Source organism: Sinocyclocheilus grahami, unplaced genomic scaffold (genome assembly GCF_001515645.1).
Source record: "Sinocyclocheilus grahami isolate Dianchi unplaced genomic scaffold, SAMN03320097.WGS_v1.1 scaffold479.1, whole genome shotgun sequence".
NCBI lineage: Eukaryota > Metazoa > Chordata > Actinopteri > Cypriniformes > Cyprinidae > Sinocyclocheilus > Sinocyclocheilus grahami.
Genome location: NW_015505658.1, coordinates 321674 through 342709, shown reverse-complemented (window position 1 = coordinate 342709; position 21036 = coordinate 321674). Strand labels below are relative to the sequence as shown.

Below are 21036 nucleotides of genomic sequence, written 5' to 3'. Positions count from 1 at the left end.
AATTACATTTTGTGACGAAAAATCAGGCAGTTGAGATTTGCTATATATTATACATCACTTTACATATGCAAAAAAATTGAATATAGTATATATATATATATAAATACAGCTGTGTGATAATACAGTTTACGTTTTAGCGACAATATAAACAACACAGCCAAGATAAGGTATATAGTATACAGTATTTTGCTTTATGTGAGTATACTGTCTGTGCACAGGTAAAGTATCAGCATTCAGTTGTTAGTTACAGCCTTCCCCTTTAATACAATCCACGTCTTACTGTGTTTCATAAAATAACTTGTTGTTCCACCCTGTTGTGGTCATCTCTATTTGCCAGCCTGTTATGTGAGTGCATTTGCTTAATCGTTTAACAACAATAGTTTAGTTCCTTTTCCTCGTCTTCCAAAAACACTCACTCCCACATTCTAAAAACTATTTTTAGCTCCTTTTACTGAATGACTGGTGAGAGCAAAGCACGACTCTTTCCTCCAATGGAAAATAACCCAACTGACTGTGTCTCAGATATCATTAGCACCTTGTATGTTCAGGTCCCCGCTGATCAGAGACACCCTGTATCCTTGTCATGGCGATGCACAATGATGCGACAAGCCCACGTCTTACTCTGTTTCATAAAATAACTTGTTGTTCCACCCTGTTGTGGTCATCTCTATTTGCCAGCCTGTTATGTGAGTGCATTTGCTTAATCGTTTAACAACAATAGTTTAGTTCCTTTTCCTCGTCTTCCAAAAACACTCACTCCCACATTCTAAAAACTATTTTTAGCTCCTTTTACTGAATGACTGGTGAGAGCAAAGCACGACTCTTTCCTCCAATGGAAAATAACCCAACTGACTGTGTCTCAGATATCATTAGCACCTTGTATGTTCAGGTCCCCGCTGATCAGAGACACCCTGTATCCTTGTCATGGCGATGCACAATGATGCGACAAGCCTATTCCACAGATGGATGACACAGATGGATACCCTCCCTCCCCACACCAACGCACCCCGATATTCACATTCACCACCTCAGAACTTCCCAGATACATGCTGTTTAGACCGTTAGCGGGCCATATTAAGTGTTAAGAGACAGCCCATTAGCCCAGATTATGCGCCTATCACTTGGGATGAATTCATCAGACAATGACGTGTGCAAATAGCACTTAGCCGGAGCTCAAGGCTTGGATTACGCACATGCCACCCCCACAGGCTCACTGGAGAAGAATCCGAGTACTGTTTTCCTAACCACATTTTCAAATAAATGAATATAAGGACCATCTAGCCTCGATTCTCTCCTCAAGTGTAGTTAATTTCAGTTAACTTCAAAGATTCTATGTAGCTAGCATGTAATTTCATACTTAGATCGAATACTGAAGGAATGTTTGATCACGAGAGCGTGAATTTAGCTCACTTTTAACTTGTGCTTCTGTTGTTTTTCATTTAGAGCTTAACAAAGCATCTCTGAACTGTGAAATCTCATGACTCATTCAATAATCTCACGTACTCGTTAGTTTTGCCGCTTGTTTTCCTTCATTATTTCCCTGCTCTTCCATTTTACGTTGTCCACTTTACAAGTGCATATCGATTTCTCACTCAAGGAAACTAGGGGCTCACTGCCTATTCTTAAAACTCTCACTTTCATTAAAGAGACAGTTCACCCAAAAAAATTATCTCAGCAAAGCTGCAACAAGGACACACACACACACACAAAATAATTTACAGTGAATAATAATTTCATTTTAGTTTGTTTCTCAGTACATTTATTAGAATATCACGGAATAGCATGCAAGTTGTATGGACTGCATTGACCGTTTTTTTTTTTCATTCTACTTCTTTACCTACTTTGGAGATTTCATTTTCCAGTTTCATTAGAAAATACCAGCTAGGACATTCTTCAATATATGAATATGAATGAAGAATGAAGAATGAATTTTCTGTTCATACATGAACATTCAGTTGTGAACTTTATAATAATAATAATAATAATGCATTTTATTTAATGGCGCCTTTCAAAACACCCAAGGTCACCTCACAAGCAAGCAAAGATAAAAAATAAAATACAAATCTCTACACAAGAAAAAAACACACAACAAACACTCCGCATATACAGATAAAGTGCAGTAAAGGCTCAATAAAACATTATAAAAAGCCTGTATAAAAAGATATGTCTTAAGACGTTATTTAAAAGTCAGCAGGCAATCGCTGTTGCGAATATCAAGGGGAAGGGAGTTCCATAGGCAGGGGGGCAGCATAGCTAAAAGATCTGGCACCCATGGTAGTTAGTCGAATCCGAGGTACTACAAGAGAAATTGAAGATGAGGATCTGAGAGTACGTGAAAGGGTGTAAACATGAAGAAGTTGAGTAAGGTATTGGGCTGCAAGATTATGAAGTGCCTTGTAAGTAAGTAGCAAGATCTTGAATTCAACTCGATACTTTACTGGAAACCAGTGCAATTGCTGAAGAACTGGAGAAATGTGCTCAGTAGAGGGTGTTCTAGAAAGAACACGAGCTGCAGAATTCTGAACCAACTGGAGTTTATGTAGCAATTTAGAGGGAACACCAGTGAGAAGGGCATTACAGTAGTCTATACATGAAGTGACTAGTGCGTGAACAAGATCTGCTGTATTATTGGTTGAGAGAAAGGGATGGAGACGGTTAATATTACGCAAGTGGAAATATGCAGTCCGCGTGATATTATTAATTTGAGTTCCAAAAGATAGTGTGCTATCCATGATAACACCCAAACTTTTAACCTGAGAGGAAGGACAGATTGCATTATTGTCAATGTACAAGGAAAATCAATTAGATTTAGCCAAAACAGATCTAGTACCAACAAGTAGGGCCTCAGTTTTGTTGCAATTTAACTTCAGGAAGTTAGCTGAAAGCCAATCTTTAATTTCAGCTAAACAGTTAAAGTTGGGTGTCATCCGCATAACAATGAAAATGAATACCATGTTTCCTCAAAATGTAACTAAGAGGGAGTATATAAATAATGAAAAGAAGCAGGCCCAAAACAGAACCCTGGGGAACACCAGTGGTGACTGTAGATGTTCTTGATCTAAAACATTTTAATTGAATACGCTGAGTGTGTCCAGAAAGATACAACATAAACCAAGACAGAGGAGTGCCAGTAATCCCAATAGAAGCTAACCTGTCGAGAAGTATCTTATGTGAGACAGTATCAAAGGCAGCGCTCAAGTCAAGAAGGACAAGTATGGATAAAAGCCCAGAGTCAGCTGCCAGCAACAGATCATTGGTCTCAGTGCTATGGTGGGGACGAAAACCAGTTTGAAATTGTTCATACAAATTATTAGAGAGATGTTCATAAATTTAAATTGCAGTACACTTTTCCACTATCTTAGAAATAAACAGTAAATTTGAAATTGGACGAAAATTATCAAAGTTAAATGGATCAGCCCCTGGTTCCTTAAGTATGGGAGTAATAATAGCAGATTTAAGAGATGGAGGTACAGAACCAGAAACAAGTGAAGCGTGTGCAAAACACAGAATTCATTCATGTGTAGGGCCAAAGATTTGTCATTCAAAAGGTTTGAGTGAATTTCAGATGTTGTTTAGGGGAAGGGAATGTGTTAAAGTGATGAGAACTCACATTGGAACATGATAAACAGTTGATGTATCACAGCTCTGCAGTGATTAAACCTATATGGTATTCTTTCTTTTAAGTCAAATTAGCCAGAGGTATTGCATGTAATAGCCACTGAAGTGCCAATATATCAAGATACACAGTCTCAAAAGACACTTGAGCCACATTTAAAAGCATCTCTCTCTCTCTCTCTCTCTCTCTCTCTCTCTCACACACACACACACACACTGACCACGTACTACTGACCAATTGGTTAAAAGTAATTACACAAAAAAAAAACATTTAAAAACCTCTCATTTTGGCAAATATATTTCCTCTTGTATTTCTGTAATTTTTTTTATTATGACAACATTGCTTGTTTTCAAACATTTTGATAACACTTTATATTAAGGTGGCCTTGTTACACATGTTACATGTACTTACTATTATAATAACAATTAATTATGCATAATTACATGCAAGTAACCCTAAACCAAAACCTTATCCTAACCCTAACCATATAGTAAGTACATGTAGTTAATTAATATTACTCAGTATCTAAATTTATAAATTCACTCTAACAAGGACACCTTAAAATAAAGTGTAACCAAAATTTGTATTGATAGAAACATGGGAATGTTGATTAATGATTCGTTTTGTGATTCTATACGATTTTGATTCTGAATGTTTTTTGATTCTGAATGAAATGGAAAAATTAATAAGAAATGTGTTTTTAGCATTTTTATGTGTTATTAGTGTAGTAAGTGTATTGTTTTTTTATATATTAAATTAAATAACTGTAATTCATTGAGAACTTCTGCACTAAAAATATAATGTATGTTATGTAGATGTGTAACTGCTCAAAGGTTTACAAAATGTCTTTGTGCATACTTGATTATGACCCTTTTAATTATCAATTTGTGAGCAGCAATAGACATGAACATTCTTGCAGCCAGTATGAATGTCTTTTTCTATATAGTAAAGACCATCTTCAAACCTGGGAGAAATTATTCAGCAGAAATGCTCCTTATGACATACTAAATATTCCCACCTCTTAAACAGCGTTGTTGACTAAGTTCACTAAAAATCCCCTCACAGACAGGAAGTTAGAAGATCGGTTACAGTTACTTCTGGTGGTTGAGTTTTAAAAAAACATTTTAGGTTTAGGACTGAGAGAAAGAAAGAGAAAAGGAACTGATAGACAAAGATTGACGTTGTTATGAAACTATGGTGAAGTTGAGAAAGGAGCAAAGTTTGCTTATATCAAATCAAATGAATGCAAGTAGCTCAAAGGTCGAGTTTCATACTGACTGTCTGACGTGAACTGCGGTATGTCAGTATCTGTGACTGAGCTGTGTCTGCATGCACACCACTTATAATAACTCATAACAATAGTTTGACATCATAGAAATTATTTACCTTGGTGTTTACATCTTTACTTGTGGTATTTGCATCTCTCTTTTTCCATGAAAAAAAAAACTCCTCATGTAACCCAATATCTTGGGTTATATGATATCTGTATATTTGATATCTCTATATAATATTTGAATAATATTTTCTGTGTTTCTTACAGTGAAGACCATTTTTAATCCAGCTCCAGCTATTGTGGACCTGTGTTCTGATTTCTTCAAAGCATCTGACGTTTTCTGCTGCAATGAGTCTGAGGTGAAAAACAATATCAGTCACATTGCATCAATAAACAAACAGATTTTTACAATTTGCTGCTATGGTTCTGTGTGTGGTTGCCAGGGTGTTGCTATGCTAAGGTGTTCAGAGTGATTTTAGTGAGTTGCTAGTGTGTTGCCATTTCAAAATAAAATAAGTCATTATAAAGTAATAAATGAACATTATTATTATCCAAAAAGCAGTTTGACATTAATTTTGAACCCAAATTGTATTTTAACTGCATTCACCTGTATAGCCTATTTTCTAAACAGGTCTTCAGGTTCACTGAAAAAAGCTTACTAGAGCAAAACGAGTTCATTTATCTTGCCTGGTCATGACCTGCATACTAGAAACAAAATACAACAGCCCAAAAAGTCACCTACCTGCCAAGTTGGCAGTTGTGTCTTACAGTAACTGTTATGTTCGGGGCCGCCCTCTTTCACATCGTGGCAGGGCGAGATGAGAGACAAGGGATTGGATTGATGGGAAACAGTAAAGTTAAAGCAGCCACGACCAGGCAGGCAGATGCACAGATGGTGTGTCAGTGTGGCCTGGGGCGAAAGCTCCAGCGTTACTCAGAGTTTGAACCAGAGTGCTCCGTCAGGGCAGCTTTGATGTGGCTGGGAGGTTGGAGGGGGGGAAATGTACAGGTGGGACTTAAAAGTGAGAGCCCTCAGTACAAATCAACCCCTTAGATTCAGCCCTCATCCCAGCGCACCCATTCGCATACCCACTTGGCTCTCACCCGATGACTTCAGTTGCAAGAGTGAATGATGAATCATCAGCAGTTTACAGAAGCAGATACCCACACATTTATGAGCAATGTCTGCACTTTTCTGTTTTGGCAGCCAGCTGGGAAAGATTGATGGCAAAGCTTAAAGTACACAAATACAAAGGGGATAGTTATTGCCCTGATCTTTCAGTACGATCTCCTCTCTTTTGGTGGGCTTGAGTTGGGGCTATCCTTCACACCTGCACCATACACTTCTTCATACCCTCTGTTATTCGTGGAGGACATCATATATGGTTTATGTCCATTCTTTTCCATGTATTCTTAACCACTGATCTTCAGCCAGATCTGTGTAGTCACATGAAGTGGTACATAATGAAAAATGATAGGCAGTAACTTTTCTTCACTAATCAAAAGCAAAAACTTTCTTCACCTCTGAAAAGAGCATTTTTTGCATTCCCTGTAATTTTTCTCTCCATTCCCAATTTCTATTGTGTAACAACTACATTATCCATGTTTCATGATACAAACCATTCCTGATGGATAAAATTGAGTCCGGCCTCAGTTTCAAAATAAAATATGTCCAGTTACTTAGATACTACTATTTCATATTAAGGTAACACTTTATTTTAAGGTGTCTGTTACACGTTACATGTACTTACTATTATAATAACAATAAATTATGATTAATTACATGCAAGTAACCCTAAGCCAAACCCTAATCCTAACCATATAGTAAGTACATGTAGTTCATTAATATTACTCAGTACTTAAATGTATAATTACACTGTAACAAGGAAACCTTAAAATAAAGTGTAACCCATAATAAATTTAACCCATGTTGTTATTTAGTTATCTAGCTATGTCAACAGTTTAACCAACTTTAACATTTTACAATCAGGCTACATTTGTTATAATTAATTATGATTAATAATTATAATAATTTACGCATTTAGCAGACACGACTTACAGTGCATTCAGACTATACATTTTTTACCAGTATGTGTGTTCCTTGGGAATCGAACCCACAACCTTTTGCACTGCTATCGCAATACTCTATCACTGAGCCACAGGAACACTTGTTTATTTGTTAATTCGTGTTTGCTGATAATATGTATTAACTAATATCAATGTATACAACCTGAAAAATAAATTAACTTTAACCTAGATTTCTAAATGCTGTATCATTCGATCATTGTTAGTTCATGATAACTCACGCATGATTTGATGTTGTAATGTTGTGTTAGTACCAACTTTAATTAAACTCAGATTCTCTTTAAACAGTCACTCAGCTATATCAGTAGTTGATCTGCAAATGTAAACTGTTCAATTATGCTAATGCATGCTGTTGCACAACTCGCATCTATGCTGAGACACAACCTTGCATTGCTTTCTAAATTTTGCCCTGACACATTTCAGAAAGCAACTACACATGAAATCAAGTTGTTTGACATATAGTATGTTTCTGGCAATGGTAATTTAAACAGATTAGCACAGTTGCATATTAGCTGTTAGCATAAATGTGACTGTTTTCTCATTATCTTGTGGTGTTCCTTATAGGCAGAGTTGTTGACGGGTATGTCTGTTACCTCAGTGGAGGATGCCAGTCAAGTAGGCCTGGAGCTGCTAAACAAAGGTTGTGGTTCGGTCATTGTCACCTTGGGGCCACAGGGCTGTGTGGTGTGTCAGCCCACAAATACGGCACCTAAACACATTCCCACCACCGCGGTGACTGCTGCGGATACCACGGTAAGACTGCAGTTGTTGTAGTTGCAGGTATTTGTAATACAGAGACAGTACATTAGTTTTGTTGAGTCTATAAAAGTGTTGTTTTTGATAAAAGTGCTGTCTGGCAGATTTATAAACTAGGGTATGTATTAGATAACAGTTCAAGAAAATCAGAACATTGCACACCTAATCCTCCTTTTTAATGGAGCAAACTGTGATTTAAAACTGTTCAGGCACTTGAAGTATGAAGGAGAAGAAATTCATCATGCAGCATATTGAGTTAGTTATCTGCAACAGACATTTCTGGCGCTCAAAGCCTGTGACTCAGCACGTACTAGGGGTACTTCCTGGGTAGGTTCTCTAACACTTTATTCTTTGTTATAACAGCACGCCCCATTCATTAGGTTAGTCTCACAAGAACGCATTTTGGTTTTAGGTTTGATGAAAGATTTTGATCCACTTCAAATGTTGAATTTCACTTCAAATGTCAGATTCTTTTAAATATTTTTGAATATACAAACAAGAAATGATGTGAGTGTTTAATGAGTGAGTCATTGAGTCGTTCATTCAAACGATTCGTTCAAACGGCAGATTCATCAGATATTTATGCGTGGGCTTTAAAGGGGTCATATGATGCGATTTAAATTTTTCCTTTCTCTTTGGAGTGTTACAAGCTCTTGGTGCATAAAGAAGGTCTGTAAAGTTGCAAAGACTAAAGTCTCAAATCCAAAGAGATATTCTTTATAAAAGTTAAGAGTCAGCCACGCCTACCTAAAACGGCTCGTTCTAACACGCCTCCACATACCTACGTCACTATGTGGGAAGATTTGCATAACGCCGCCCAAATGTTCACGCAAAGAAATAAGGCGTAACTTTTATTCTCGCTGTTGTTGCCGCCGCCAAATATTCAGATGTGTGCAGCACATTTTATGGAGGACCGTTTCCTGATCCTGGGAGAGTAGACTACAATGCCGGCTGTTCTGACTCAAAGACTTTTTTTTTATATTTAAAGAGTTTTTATATTTTATATATTTAAAGCAAATTTTTTGGACAGTGTAGAGTAGGGCTTGTTGTTTGTCATTTCTCCAATCACAAATTCTCAGATCACATAAAAAAATGGTTAAAAGACAGTATAAGTCATTATAATCCATAATTATGTCCCCACTGGATGCAACGAATGCCTTGTTTATAATGGGTTTTCATGTTTTTGGATCATCGCTCCAGCCTGACAGGGCATTATCACAATATGGTAAGGGGCATAACATTTCCGTCACACGCTTGAGGTATTCGGCCAATCACAACGCACTGGATAGCTGGCCAATCACAGCACACCTCGCTTTTTCAGACCGATGAGCTTTGTAAAAATCGACGCATTTCAGAAAGGCGGGGCATAGAGGAGAAACAATAATGTACAGTATGTGGAAAATAATGTTTTTTTTTTTTACCTTAAACCGCATAAACACATTTCATTACACCAAATACACAAAATAATATTCTTTTTAGCAGCATCATATGACCCCTTTAATGAAACTTTGATTCAACCGATTCGTTCAAAACATGGAATCAATCAACAATGAATCGGCTGGTTGCTGTGAGATGCGCTGTGTTTCCGCCTAAAATGTAAGTAACCTAATATTATTGTATTTGCTTATTGAACTGTTTATAGAACTATTAAACAGTCGTAATGGTGAAAACGTTGTGTGATGTTGCCTAACTAACTGCATTTTAAATATAAAAACTTACCATTTAGAATTTTTACCTCAGGATGCTGAGTTTCTTAGTGTTGCGCGTTTTGATTTCTCCTGGAGAGGCTGCGTGAGCCTCGCCTCAGCAATAGATGCATAATATATAGTAGCTATATCCACCATTCTCCACTTACTCTAAATGTAATAAAATCAGAATAATACTTGCGTTTTATACATAGTTATTTTTGGTTACTGATGTTTTAATCATGTTACTTGTCTGGTGTTAAAGGGGTCATATGATGCTGCTAAAAAGAACATTATTTGGTGTATTTGGTGTAATGAAATGTGTTTATGCGGTTTAAGGTTCAAAAAACACATTATATTGTACACCACATATACACCACATACTGTACATTATTGTTTCTCCTCTATGCCCTTTCTGGAACGCGTCGATTTTTACAAAGCTCATCGGTCTGAAAAAGCGAGGTGTGCTGTGATTGGCCAGCTATCCAGTGCGTTGTGATTGGCCGAATACCTCAAGCATGTGACGGAAATGTTACGCCCCTTACCATATTGTGATGATGCCCTGTCAGGCCGGAGCGATGATTCAAAAACATGAAAACCCATTATAAACGAGGCATTCATTGCATCCAGTGGGGACATAATTATGGATTATAATGACTTATACTGTCTTTTTACTCATTGCGTTGCATCGCGCCGCGTAAACATAAAACCATGTCTGCATTTGTGATCGGAGAAATGACAAACAACAGGCCCTACTCTACACTGCCCAAAAAACTCACTATAAAAATATATAAAATAAAAAAAATCTTTAAATATAAAAAACGTACTTACAGTCTTTGAGTCAGAACAGCCGGCATTGTAGTCTACTCTCCCAGGATCAGGAAACGGTCCTCCATAAAATGTGCTGCACACATCTGAATATTTTGGTTGAAGTGTTCTGGAACAGTGTTGTAAATACAATTTAACCACTGATTTCTAGTCGTGTTCATTTTTGGAAGGCCAAACAAAGTAGTTTCGTTTTCACAACGAAACACAGCGTCACACACGGCAGCCTAGAGTGAGCAGAGGCCGGGGGATAAAGTGAGGAACGACCGGAGGGCTAGAGTGAGCAGAGGCGGCGGATTCGACGAAGGAGAGGCCGGCAGGCTTGCGGCAACCACGTGACGACCCCGGGCTGGACTCCACTTCGTCCACGGTGAAAGCCGATCCGGCGATCCACAGTGCAAAGTTGTAGTATTTCCTCAGCAACCAGCATGGATCAGACCGTGGACCATGGATCCAGGCATGACGAAGCAGATATCGTCCTCTTTTGGAAGACCAAACAAAGTATTTTTGCTTTCACAACGAAACACACAGCACATTCACAACATGGCGGCGGCGGCAACAGCAATACTACAGCGAGAATAAAAGTTATGCCTTCTTTCTTAACGTGACCATTTGGGCGGCGTTATGCAAATTTTCCCACATAGTGATGTAGATATGTGGGGGCATGTTAGAACGAGCCGTTTTAGGCAGGCGTGGTTGGCTCTTAACTTTTATAAAGAATATCTCTTTGGATTTGAGACTTTAGTCTTTGCAACTTTACAGATCTTCTTTATGCACCAAGAGCTTGTAACACTCCAAAGAGAAAGGAAAAATTTTAATTGCATCATATGACCCCTTTAATGAAGCGTTAATGACGAGTCTATGTGCCGGGGCTCAGCCCCGGACGTCCCCGGCCCAATTTAAACCCTGCTTATAACAGCTATTGATAACAACACCCATGCACCACTCAGACTGGGTAGACCTTATAATATACAACAGATAGTCTGTGAACGGTCTATTCGTGGTCCACCTGAAGCTAAAATTATGACACAGTATCTGAGAAGAGCAGATGTTTGTATACCCCTACAAATTGGTCATGCCACTACAGTCATGAGTGAAAGATATTTAGTCATCATTCATAATGTGCCCATACCATATGATCCACAAGCATGATTCATAGTTGAAGTAGTATGTTTTGAACGGTAGTAACGTTAAACACAATTTATGCATCATTTGGAACATTTGAATTGACATTTTCATGCACCTGGTATGATTCTGATGTGGGCTTTAATGACATGAGAAATGAAAAAAAAAAAAAGAGAACTAAGCATTTCTTGGAGTTTCACGTCATTTCTTACTAAAACATCTGATTGTTGTCAGAAGTTCAGTCTGGAGTTCTACGTATATGTTAATTTAATATGGCTACTTATTTGCCTCACATTTTTTCAAGTCTTGACATCAACCTTAATGTTAATTGTGGATGTGGTTTTTCTGGTTTCTCTTCTGATTGTAATCTCTGAAGCGGCTTACTCATTTCACTTCGGATTCGCTAATTCTGGCGTCATCATAACTCATATTTCCTGTTTATTTTATTGCTCTCTAAATGTCTGGCCTACTGAGTCTTTTGAAGAACAACAAGGTCAATCATTAGTCACATATTAGAATGCGTCAAGCCAGAAAGAAAAGTGGACACATCGTGATGCAAGTTAAGTGATAAATATGTCCCGTCAGTGACCAAAACTGGCCAAAAAAGATTCTCTGGTCTTTATTTTTATTATTCTTTGGATTAGAAACTGTCTTGCAATTCATATAGACTGCATTTCAGTTCTCTTTTTTTAACCACGTCTTTCATGGTTAAAAAGCAAATTTGCAACTTCGTCCCACTCCTACTTGTTAGCATGACGTGCAGACCACCATCGGTCTATGTATCTAAAATTCTAAGAAAAGGAGATTTATTTGGAGAAGTTCTCAGACATAAATGGGGATTTTCATTATTTTATAAACCCTGTAATTTTAAGCAAAATGAAGCAGTGGATTCACAGCAAGATTCGTGTGAGACCACATCCATCTCTTTTAGTCAAGGATTCTTCTGCAAATCACTGCACAGTCATACAGAAAGATAGCAGTTAACTCAACGGACTTCTCTCTGGTGATGTACATCTGTCAAATGATTTAGTTTGCTTTAAACTCTCAGTTAACCCCTGCAAGCTTGCATTCATTTTTGATTGAAACATATGTCAAAAATAGTATTAATTCTAGTAGCAGAACATCAGTTGTGAGGAAGGTTTGCAAATTACAAATTCACTGCTGTGATAAGTTATGTTTTGATGTATTTTTTCTGCAAGCTTTTTAATTTCCAACAACTTCAGTTATGTGCAATAATCACTTGCACATTTGCAAGACTGTAATACCAAGCATCAGCGACTTATTTTTATGGATTATTTACAGTACATACAAGATTTTGTAAGTGGCACATAGTAATGTAAGCGTTACATGAACAAGGCTAGGACATTTTAACAAGAAGTTAAAAGTTAAAGTTGTGAAGTAGTTTAATCTTCTACTACTTTACTACTAAAATGCATTTGAACAAAGCTTAAAAAAGGAGGAAATGAAAATCAAAGCCATGTGGTGCAACTGACGTGCAAAAACAAACAAACACTGAAAACAGGAAATGATATTAAAAGAGAGGACCCCTGCAGACCCTTATGAGTATGTGGTCAAAGTCAATAAGGTCAATAAGCATCTTCAAATTTCAGGTATTTTGACAAGCCAATGCTACTTCAGGTTGTAATACTGTATGTCAAAAAAACTGATAATACTACTTAGGATGTGTAAGGTGTTGTTATTTTTTACTTCATAATTATACCATATGGCATTATTTAAATTTTTTTTAAATTAAATTGATTTTTTTTTTAAATCTTTTCTAGAATTTCCAAACCATACTGTTTCCAAACCATTATTTTGTCTGATCTTTAACCACAACACACTCACACATTTAGAACACAGACGTCCAATCTCATCAGAGTAGGCTGCCCCTGGTTCCCCTGCTCTCTCTGGGTGACTCAGTGCTTAGCAGTGATCCACTCAGCGGGAGTCCGCCTGGCTGTGGTCTCCACGTGGCCTGTTCCCGCGCACTTTGATGACCCATAAATCCTGAGTTGTTTAACTCTTTTGGATGCCCTGATCCCTCTTCCAGTAACTCTGTTCTTTCCCCACTTGTTAAAAACCAGGAGGAGGAGGGAATGGGGCCAAGTGCCAGATTTGATCTCAACGACTAGACAGGAGCAAGGCATGTTTCCATCAGTTTATTCTCAAAGAATGATGGCATGTCACTTTTTAAAAAGAAACTTTTTTGTGGTTATTTGGTCTGCCAGCAGTCCAAAAAAAGAACTATCACATCATCTTTATAACAGTATGTGGCAATTGTGTTTATTTGTGACGACTATCTTTGGTCATTAAAGTACATTAAATAGACGGTTAAAGTGTTTACCACGCTTTTCTGCAAGCATAGTGGCGTGAGTCACGAAGCCCAGCGATGCTCTGTGCTCCTTGGCCTGAATCCAGCGTTTTCTGCAGTGTCACCAAATCTCACTATTTCATACTAAACAACGAATGTTGTTCAGAGAATAGGCATGGAATTGCATCAGCTCTGGTATTGTATGAATTGAATTCTGTCTTTTTGTTTATGTGGCTCAGTTTGCACCGCAGCTCATAAGCAACTACTTAGCAACCAATGGTTTGGGACAGAAATTAGAATATTCCAAAAATATAGTCTATTTGTAACTTTTTAAGCTAAATGCACACTGGTCAACTTGAAAAACCTTGAAAACAGGATGTCACAATCTGTTGTTGCTGAAAGTACTTCTCACTTTTGGGTCTGTCACACTTTAGATGTGAAAGAGGGGTAATCGTTTAAACATGAATTCTGTCGCTTACTGAACCAAAAGACAATAAGTTCGCAGAAATAAGAACAGATGCACCACCTAGATGTCATGGACAACAATTGGTGTCTTGGTATAGCGTTGACGATATTCTTCTTTGTGTTTGCTGAGGAAAAAAAGAAGAGGACTTTAAAAAAACTTTGGACTAAATCATTAATTGGGTTGTAGACATTATGGCTTGTCAGTTCTTCAGCATGCATTTGAAGCAGAAAGAAGTTACGTGTTCACAACTGCTAGCTCATTGGTCATGACAAGGCCATGAGAGACCGCCCATCAACAGCCACTTTTCAACTCTTTGTCGTTCCCAGTGGTTGCAAAGAGAGATGGGCTGCTAGATGAGTGAGTGGGACTGCCAGATTCATGTTTGTTGTTGTTGTTTGAGCGCATGAAAATTTATGAAAAAATATGTGGGGGTCGCAACAACTTTAACAACTTTTTATTTAGCTTCTGACTCCCTTAAGGGGACATTACGCACATCTCAAAGGGATTGTACCATTGTGTCCTCAAGATAAAGGAATTCTTTCTTATGGACTAGAAGCAGTCTCAAGTTAAAAGGATCTTTTGGCAGTCTTTACAGCTTCACATCAGCTAGACACCCCTTCTGTGATCAAAAGCCATGTGGTATGGCATTACATGAAAAGCACGGCAGACACTATTGCAAATCTGGAAAGGCAAATAAGTAAGTAGTTTTCCTCTGTGTGGCTACCCACCTATTCTATGATCATTCCCTTTCTTCCATAAACCTTACGAAGGCCTTCATATATTTAACACTGACCAAAGAAAGTGATTCTATCTGTAGTCTACGTGTGTGTTCACTGAGACCAATTTCTCTAACCTACAGCACACTCAGTTCAGATGAACTGTGGGTGGCCTGTGCTCTTGCATTTGGAGGTCAACCCAATTCCAGAACCTTGCCTTCAAGCCAGACAACACGGCTTGTAGTTGTTTCAGACAATCACAATCAGCCAATCTTCACCTCTATGAAAAGAGCCATAGAGGACCCACCACAGGGATCTTTACAGGAGAAGGTGGTGGGTATTTACCGGAAAGCACTGCATGCCTCCAACCGACATTGATGTCATCACACCAAGAGATTGTAAATGAAACCCACAAAGAAGAACCCACACTAAGCCACATTGGACAGCAGCCATTCTTTTGAGGGAAACTATATCTCCTAGCAACATGTACCATGGTGACACGAGATGACCACTTAGAGCCCCAAGTGTGTTTCTAAAAGATTAAAGATTTGACCATCAGAAAACACTGAAGGTTGTACTGTATATCTCTTGGAATACCATTAGGTTTGCCTTCAAAAACACTCTTTAAGGTACACCAACCTTTTGGAAATTCTGATGGCTTGTGATCAACAACAGAATAACTGTCTTTATGTTTTGACTTTGTGCAACCCACCCACTGGTCATTCACTCAGTAACCTCAGATGGACGTTTTTGCCATTGAAGTTTTGAATGCCATCTTGATCACATCATCTGTGAGTCATCCACTCCTTCCATTGTTTTTGGAGACTTTTACTGTATTTAACCAGTGGACTTGCAGATGTACATTGTTGTTGTGATAAAATGTTGTTCTAACTGTGGTGACCATCCGGTTTTCCCAAGCTTTTACTCCACTGGCCACAATCATGGGCTACCACCAAATTAAATGTTAGTTTAGTATATCACATTGACAACTGACTTCAACAGGCATTCGGAATCAGTTGCATTAATTTCCTTGTTTGCCTATTTTCCACAGGAACACTGGTTTTATTGTGCACAATTCATCTATATTCCACAAAAAGACAAACTTGTCTTTGTTATCCTCACTGAACCAACTTCCTTCTTGGATGATGTGACCAATTCCTTTTATATTTCTGCCCCACCCCTTTACTGATTCTACCCACATAGCTGTATTCTGTCAGGACCTACTTTTCTTCTTCTATTTCACTTCCAATGGACAGTCAAGTCCCCGTCTACATTTTTCTTTTCACTTGGAAGTCCTTCAAATTACAGAAAAAAATTGGTTGTAAACACCGTTTAAAATTTTTGATTTACAATTGTGTATTGTTTCACAGTTTGTTGTAGTGCTGTAATGTTAAACAAGTTGCAGTCTTTGACTGACCACATCTAATAGTTTTGTCATATGATTGACTGACAGCTCTATATAACATTTACGAGAATGTGTCTGGGACTGTTTGGAAACTACTGGGAGGAGCAGTAGTTGTCACCACTGATGCATCATGCTTCAGACAAATGTTGTCAGATGTCAGTCTTACTTGCAAAGTCTAATCATGCGGCCTGTAAAGACAAAAGCTGCCCTTTTAAAAGTGATTGATCATTTTTTTCAATGAAGAACTGGAAAGCTTTGTTGTTTTTGCATCATGTTGTTGAAGTAAACCAAGTTTGTTTTTTTAATTCTTTTTAACACTCTTCACAATCTTTTTTAAATACAGGTCATTCACACTGACTGTTTTTGCAGCAAATAGAAGTAATAAATTTTTACTGGCAGTTGGTGATACAATGTGGTAGTGTCGAAGTTCAGAAAATCTGAAGATTTACTGGAAACAAAACAGCATATTTGATGGCAATGGAGCTGATCATTAATGATGTTAATTTTTAGGCCATTCTTGTAGGAATTTAGAATGGCAGTTTTAGATTTACGAGTCTTAAGGTTTGTGGTTAACATTACTTACACCGTTTGTTCAACAACATTAATTTTATAGTCATACCTCATGTAAATTTCACAGATGCTTTGTTGTTGTTGTTGTCATTTTTATGCAAGTTGCTAAAAGGATTGCAACAGTTGTCCAATTCATAAATCAAGTAAACTCATAGCCTTGTGCTATCGTCCTTATTTAGCAACTTGTTAGCATTCTAACACAGCAGCAGCAAAATTTATGTTTTAAGGTTAATGTTAACCATCTCTCTTTAAAAAATATAAGTAAATAAATAAATCCCAGGAGACTACAAACTGAAGTGCTCTATGTATAGTTGTGCTGCCCACCCATACATTTATTAGTAGGAACAGCTACTATGGCCAACTTGACAACCTCTAGCAATAAGAGCACCATTCCATCTTATTGGAGTAATAGAGGTGGGTGGAAGATTTCATCTGAACAAGGTGGAGACATTACCTAAATTTAATGAGAATTTTTTTTTTCCCAGAACTTTCCTCATGACCACACCATATGTTCAAATGCAGATGTTCTTCCATTTATCCAAACAGACAAAATGCATGACTTAAGCCAAACTGGGCAAAGGTGGACTGTGATCATTTTGTAATGGATTCTTGTCTGCATAGTCATCAATCAGTAGGGGAGTGCAGACAACTGTGGCCTATGGCCTTGTGGCTATATGGAGGAGACCGAAGGGACAGTCAGTGGTGTGTAATAAAGATTGATGGTTAAGAGGCGGGCCATTGAGATGAGTAATCTGGTAGATTTGTGAGAACCAGTGATGGGGCGATCTGCGGTTAAATCTGAGCACATCACTACATTCTTCTGTGCTTTCTCATCATAAATTCAACACCCGACATCACCCCCTCCCCCCAGATCCCAGTCTACCCCCTACAGGCATGGTAAAACATGCCAGTGTCCTTATCAATTTCATACAAGTGGAGATCAAATTTAAAAAGACAGCTTAGAGTGTATTTCTGATAACTCTGGGGGGAAACTGTCCCTTTAAAAATAAATAAAAATGTGACCCCTTGATCAGTTTGTTAGAATATGCGCATATATATATATATATATATATATAGCAAGAGAGAGATAAATTCAGATGTATTCTGATCAAATTCAGTTATTTAAAATTATAATTCACAATATTAATGTTTTTACTGTAGTTAATTGAATACATTGAGCATAGGAGCCTTGAATTGAATCAAGCCTTTTTTTTTAGCATAGGAGGCTTCTTTAAAAAAAAAAAAAATCATTTTTTGTTACCAACACACACACACATACATTTATATGTATATAAACTAACAAATACATGGTTGCGGTTAATTATTAAAAAAATAAAAAGATTTAGGCACTTTCTTTTTTTTGTTTTTTTTGCAATTTTCATAATGCATCAAATGTTGTACTGTTGAGTTTGAGTCAAGATATGACTTGGACTTGTTGTCAAGCTACATTAGATTCACCCAAAAATAAACATTCACAGAGTATACTGAAATTAAGTAGGAGAGCAAACAAAAATGCCCACACACAAAAATAATGTCACGCTGCATGTCTCAGCAAGTGCTCAACTCACAACAGAAGACCTTCACAAAGACTTTCGAGGCAGAAGGCGACCCTACATCACTGACAGAGGTCAAGAAAAGCTTAAAGCATGCGTGTTGTTTCACTCTGACCCTTGTGACCTGTGCCCAAGTCAGCATCTACAGACTTACTCACATGCCTTGCACAACGGCAAACACACATGACTCGGCACACAAATAGAGAATTAAAGACATGTCGTCACCATTAAATATTATCACGAGCAATTGGTAGTTCAATATTTATTTTAAGATTGACTCAATAAAATTTGTACATTGTGGTGCCATTTGTTTCCCAGATTTGTTTTACAAGTTACAACCTTTGGACGTACTGGCATTGACAAGTATGACGGCACCCCCTGCTGTCATATTTGTTTCTCCAAGTTGTGATGCAAAGTTCAGTGTTCTTCTCTTCCACATTATAAGCATTAATCTAAATGCCACAAACTGAACTGGAAATATTTCTTAACAGGGAGCAGGCGACAGCTTCATTGGTGCTCTGGCTTTCTACATGGCCCATTATCCCACAATGCCGCTGGAAGAGATGGCCAGGAGAGCCAACCTTGTCGCAGCCATGTCTGTACAAACTGTCGGCACTCAAACGTCTTTTCCATTTCAGAAGGATCTGCCAACTGAACTGTTCTGAAGGTGACCCTTGGCTTCAAAACAGCACCATTAATCTGTGCACAGTGTCCACAGAATTATTGTTTGTATAATAAACAATACCATGTACTGGTGAATTCCAGATAATGTAATTTCCTGGCATTATTTGTAAATGACGTGATATATAATGTTTAAATATGTCTGAAAATAAAATAAAACCATGTCAATTTATGTAATAAAGTACAAACGGCAAATGAACTGCTATTATTTTTTTTAAACAATTATGAATTTTTTTTCTGCTAAACACATTTTGTAGGATAATTATTCCAACAAATCCACTTCAGCCTAAAGCAATCTGTCATTGAGTAGGTGGTCCATTGTTTGCAGTAGGTCAGAATTCTGATTTGGTACAAAAAAGAAAACAAAAGAACCAAACAAATCCAACATAATACACTTATTGTAATGGCCTTAACAGCACATTATCCTGACAGGATGTACAGCTCATTTCTGGTCTCATTAGACCAGTCATCCACAGCTGCAGTAATGCAGGGTCTTTACTTTGATGTAAATCTTCTTCCTTCATAGTTGTTTAATGACACTTGCATATGCTGGATGTTGATCAATCATCACAGTTGTTTTATGCTGATAACACTTCAAAAAGTCCATTTTCTCAGCCCATTTTTTTTAAAGAGATCGTATCTTCCTCTTCTCAATGAACAGAACATGTTTGTTCACTGTGGAGAGCAGTGAAGAGGAAAACATTAACTGAAATATGAACAGAAAATAAATAAATTAAAAAAACATTAATAAAGCAATCTATTTTAAAGACCCCACAAAATTGTAAAAAAAAAATGTTTTGTGTTGTTTTAAAGTTGGAGCACAACATATCGAAGGTATATTTTGTCATCATCGTTTAGGAGTACACAACCTCAGTGGTTTTCAAGCTTGCATCCACAGAACACTTGAGAGAAAAAGATTTTATAAAATGTATTTTGCATCTTAAATTAAAGTGCCCCTATTATGGGTAATGAAATGTTCATATTTTGGATTTGGGAGTCCCCAACAACAGGTTGACATGCATGCAAGGTCAAAAAACACTCTCACTGTCTTATATGTATTTATTTTTACCTTACTTGCTCAACGACTCCCAAACGATTCGCTCAACGATTCGTTTCTCCAAACCCCTCCTTAGTGTGACACTAATCTGCCGTGATTGTTCCGATTGGTCGATTTCATTTCCGTTTCATCATGTCTATAATGCCTTATAAAGCAGCGTTTGTGAGCGCAGTGCTGCTTTGTTTACAGCATTACCAGGAAAACCACTATTTTATCGCTCCAAAAGCAGCACCTAGTGGCAAAGAATACATTTGCATTTTCTGAATGAACAATTATATATTTTTTTACAAACATCACCAAAAATAAATGAATCCTTTAAAATATAAATTGCTCATTGTTAGTTATCTAATGCATTCACTAATGTCAACAAATGAAAATTCTTACCAATTGTTCATGTTAGACAGTGCACTAATGCTAACAGAAACAACTTTTGATTTTTGATTGTATTAATAATACTGAAATTAGCTAAATGAGATGAATTAAATAAAGTATATGTAATGTTCATTTTAGGTTAACTGTAGCTAACCAATGTAACAATTGAAACGTTAATGTAAAGTGTTACCAATATTTCTGTACAAGCAGTGTTCGAACTATACCGTGGACTTTGGGGGAGCCCACTTGTTTTGTTTTTTTTATAACGGGGGAGTGGTTCGTGCACTTGCGCGTGCCTCAAAAGGGGGCTTACAATGAATTACAAAGATACATAACAGCTACAAGTGTATGCACTACTTGCTTTATGCAAGCACTATAATTAATACCATAATTCCTCCGTTCAATTAGGCCCAAGACATCGAGAGTCACACAGACCTATAACAACCCAGCCACAACACATGATTGCGAATAACATGCCTTACCTTAACACAGAATCGACCACAGAGTCCAACGTTTATATTTTTTTCTACGAATCTTTAA

General features: G+C 37.4%; 1 protein-coding gene across 1 annotated transcript in view; it reads left to right on the top strand.

Annotated features, from left to right (window-relative positions):
• rbks (ribokinase) overlaps nucleotides 1–19695 on the top strand; it is a 36615-nt gene extending 16920 nt beyond the window's left edge. The window contains exons 7-9 of the mRNA XM_016236050.1: nucleotides 5157–5248; nucleotides 7539–7727; nucleotides 18878–19695. Coding sequence (XP_016091536.1) covers nucleotides 5157–5248; nucleotides 7539–7727; nucleotides 18878–19051 — 455 coding nt within the window. The 3' untranslated portion in view covers nucleotides 19052–19695. The remainder of the gene's footprint in view (nucleotides 1–5156; nucleotides 5249–7538; nucleotides 7728–18877) is intronic.
• The last annotated feature ends 1341 nt before the right edge of the window (nucleotides 19696–21036 follow it).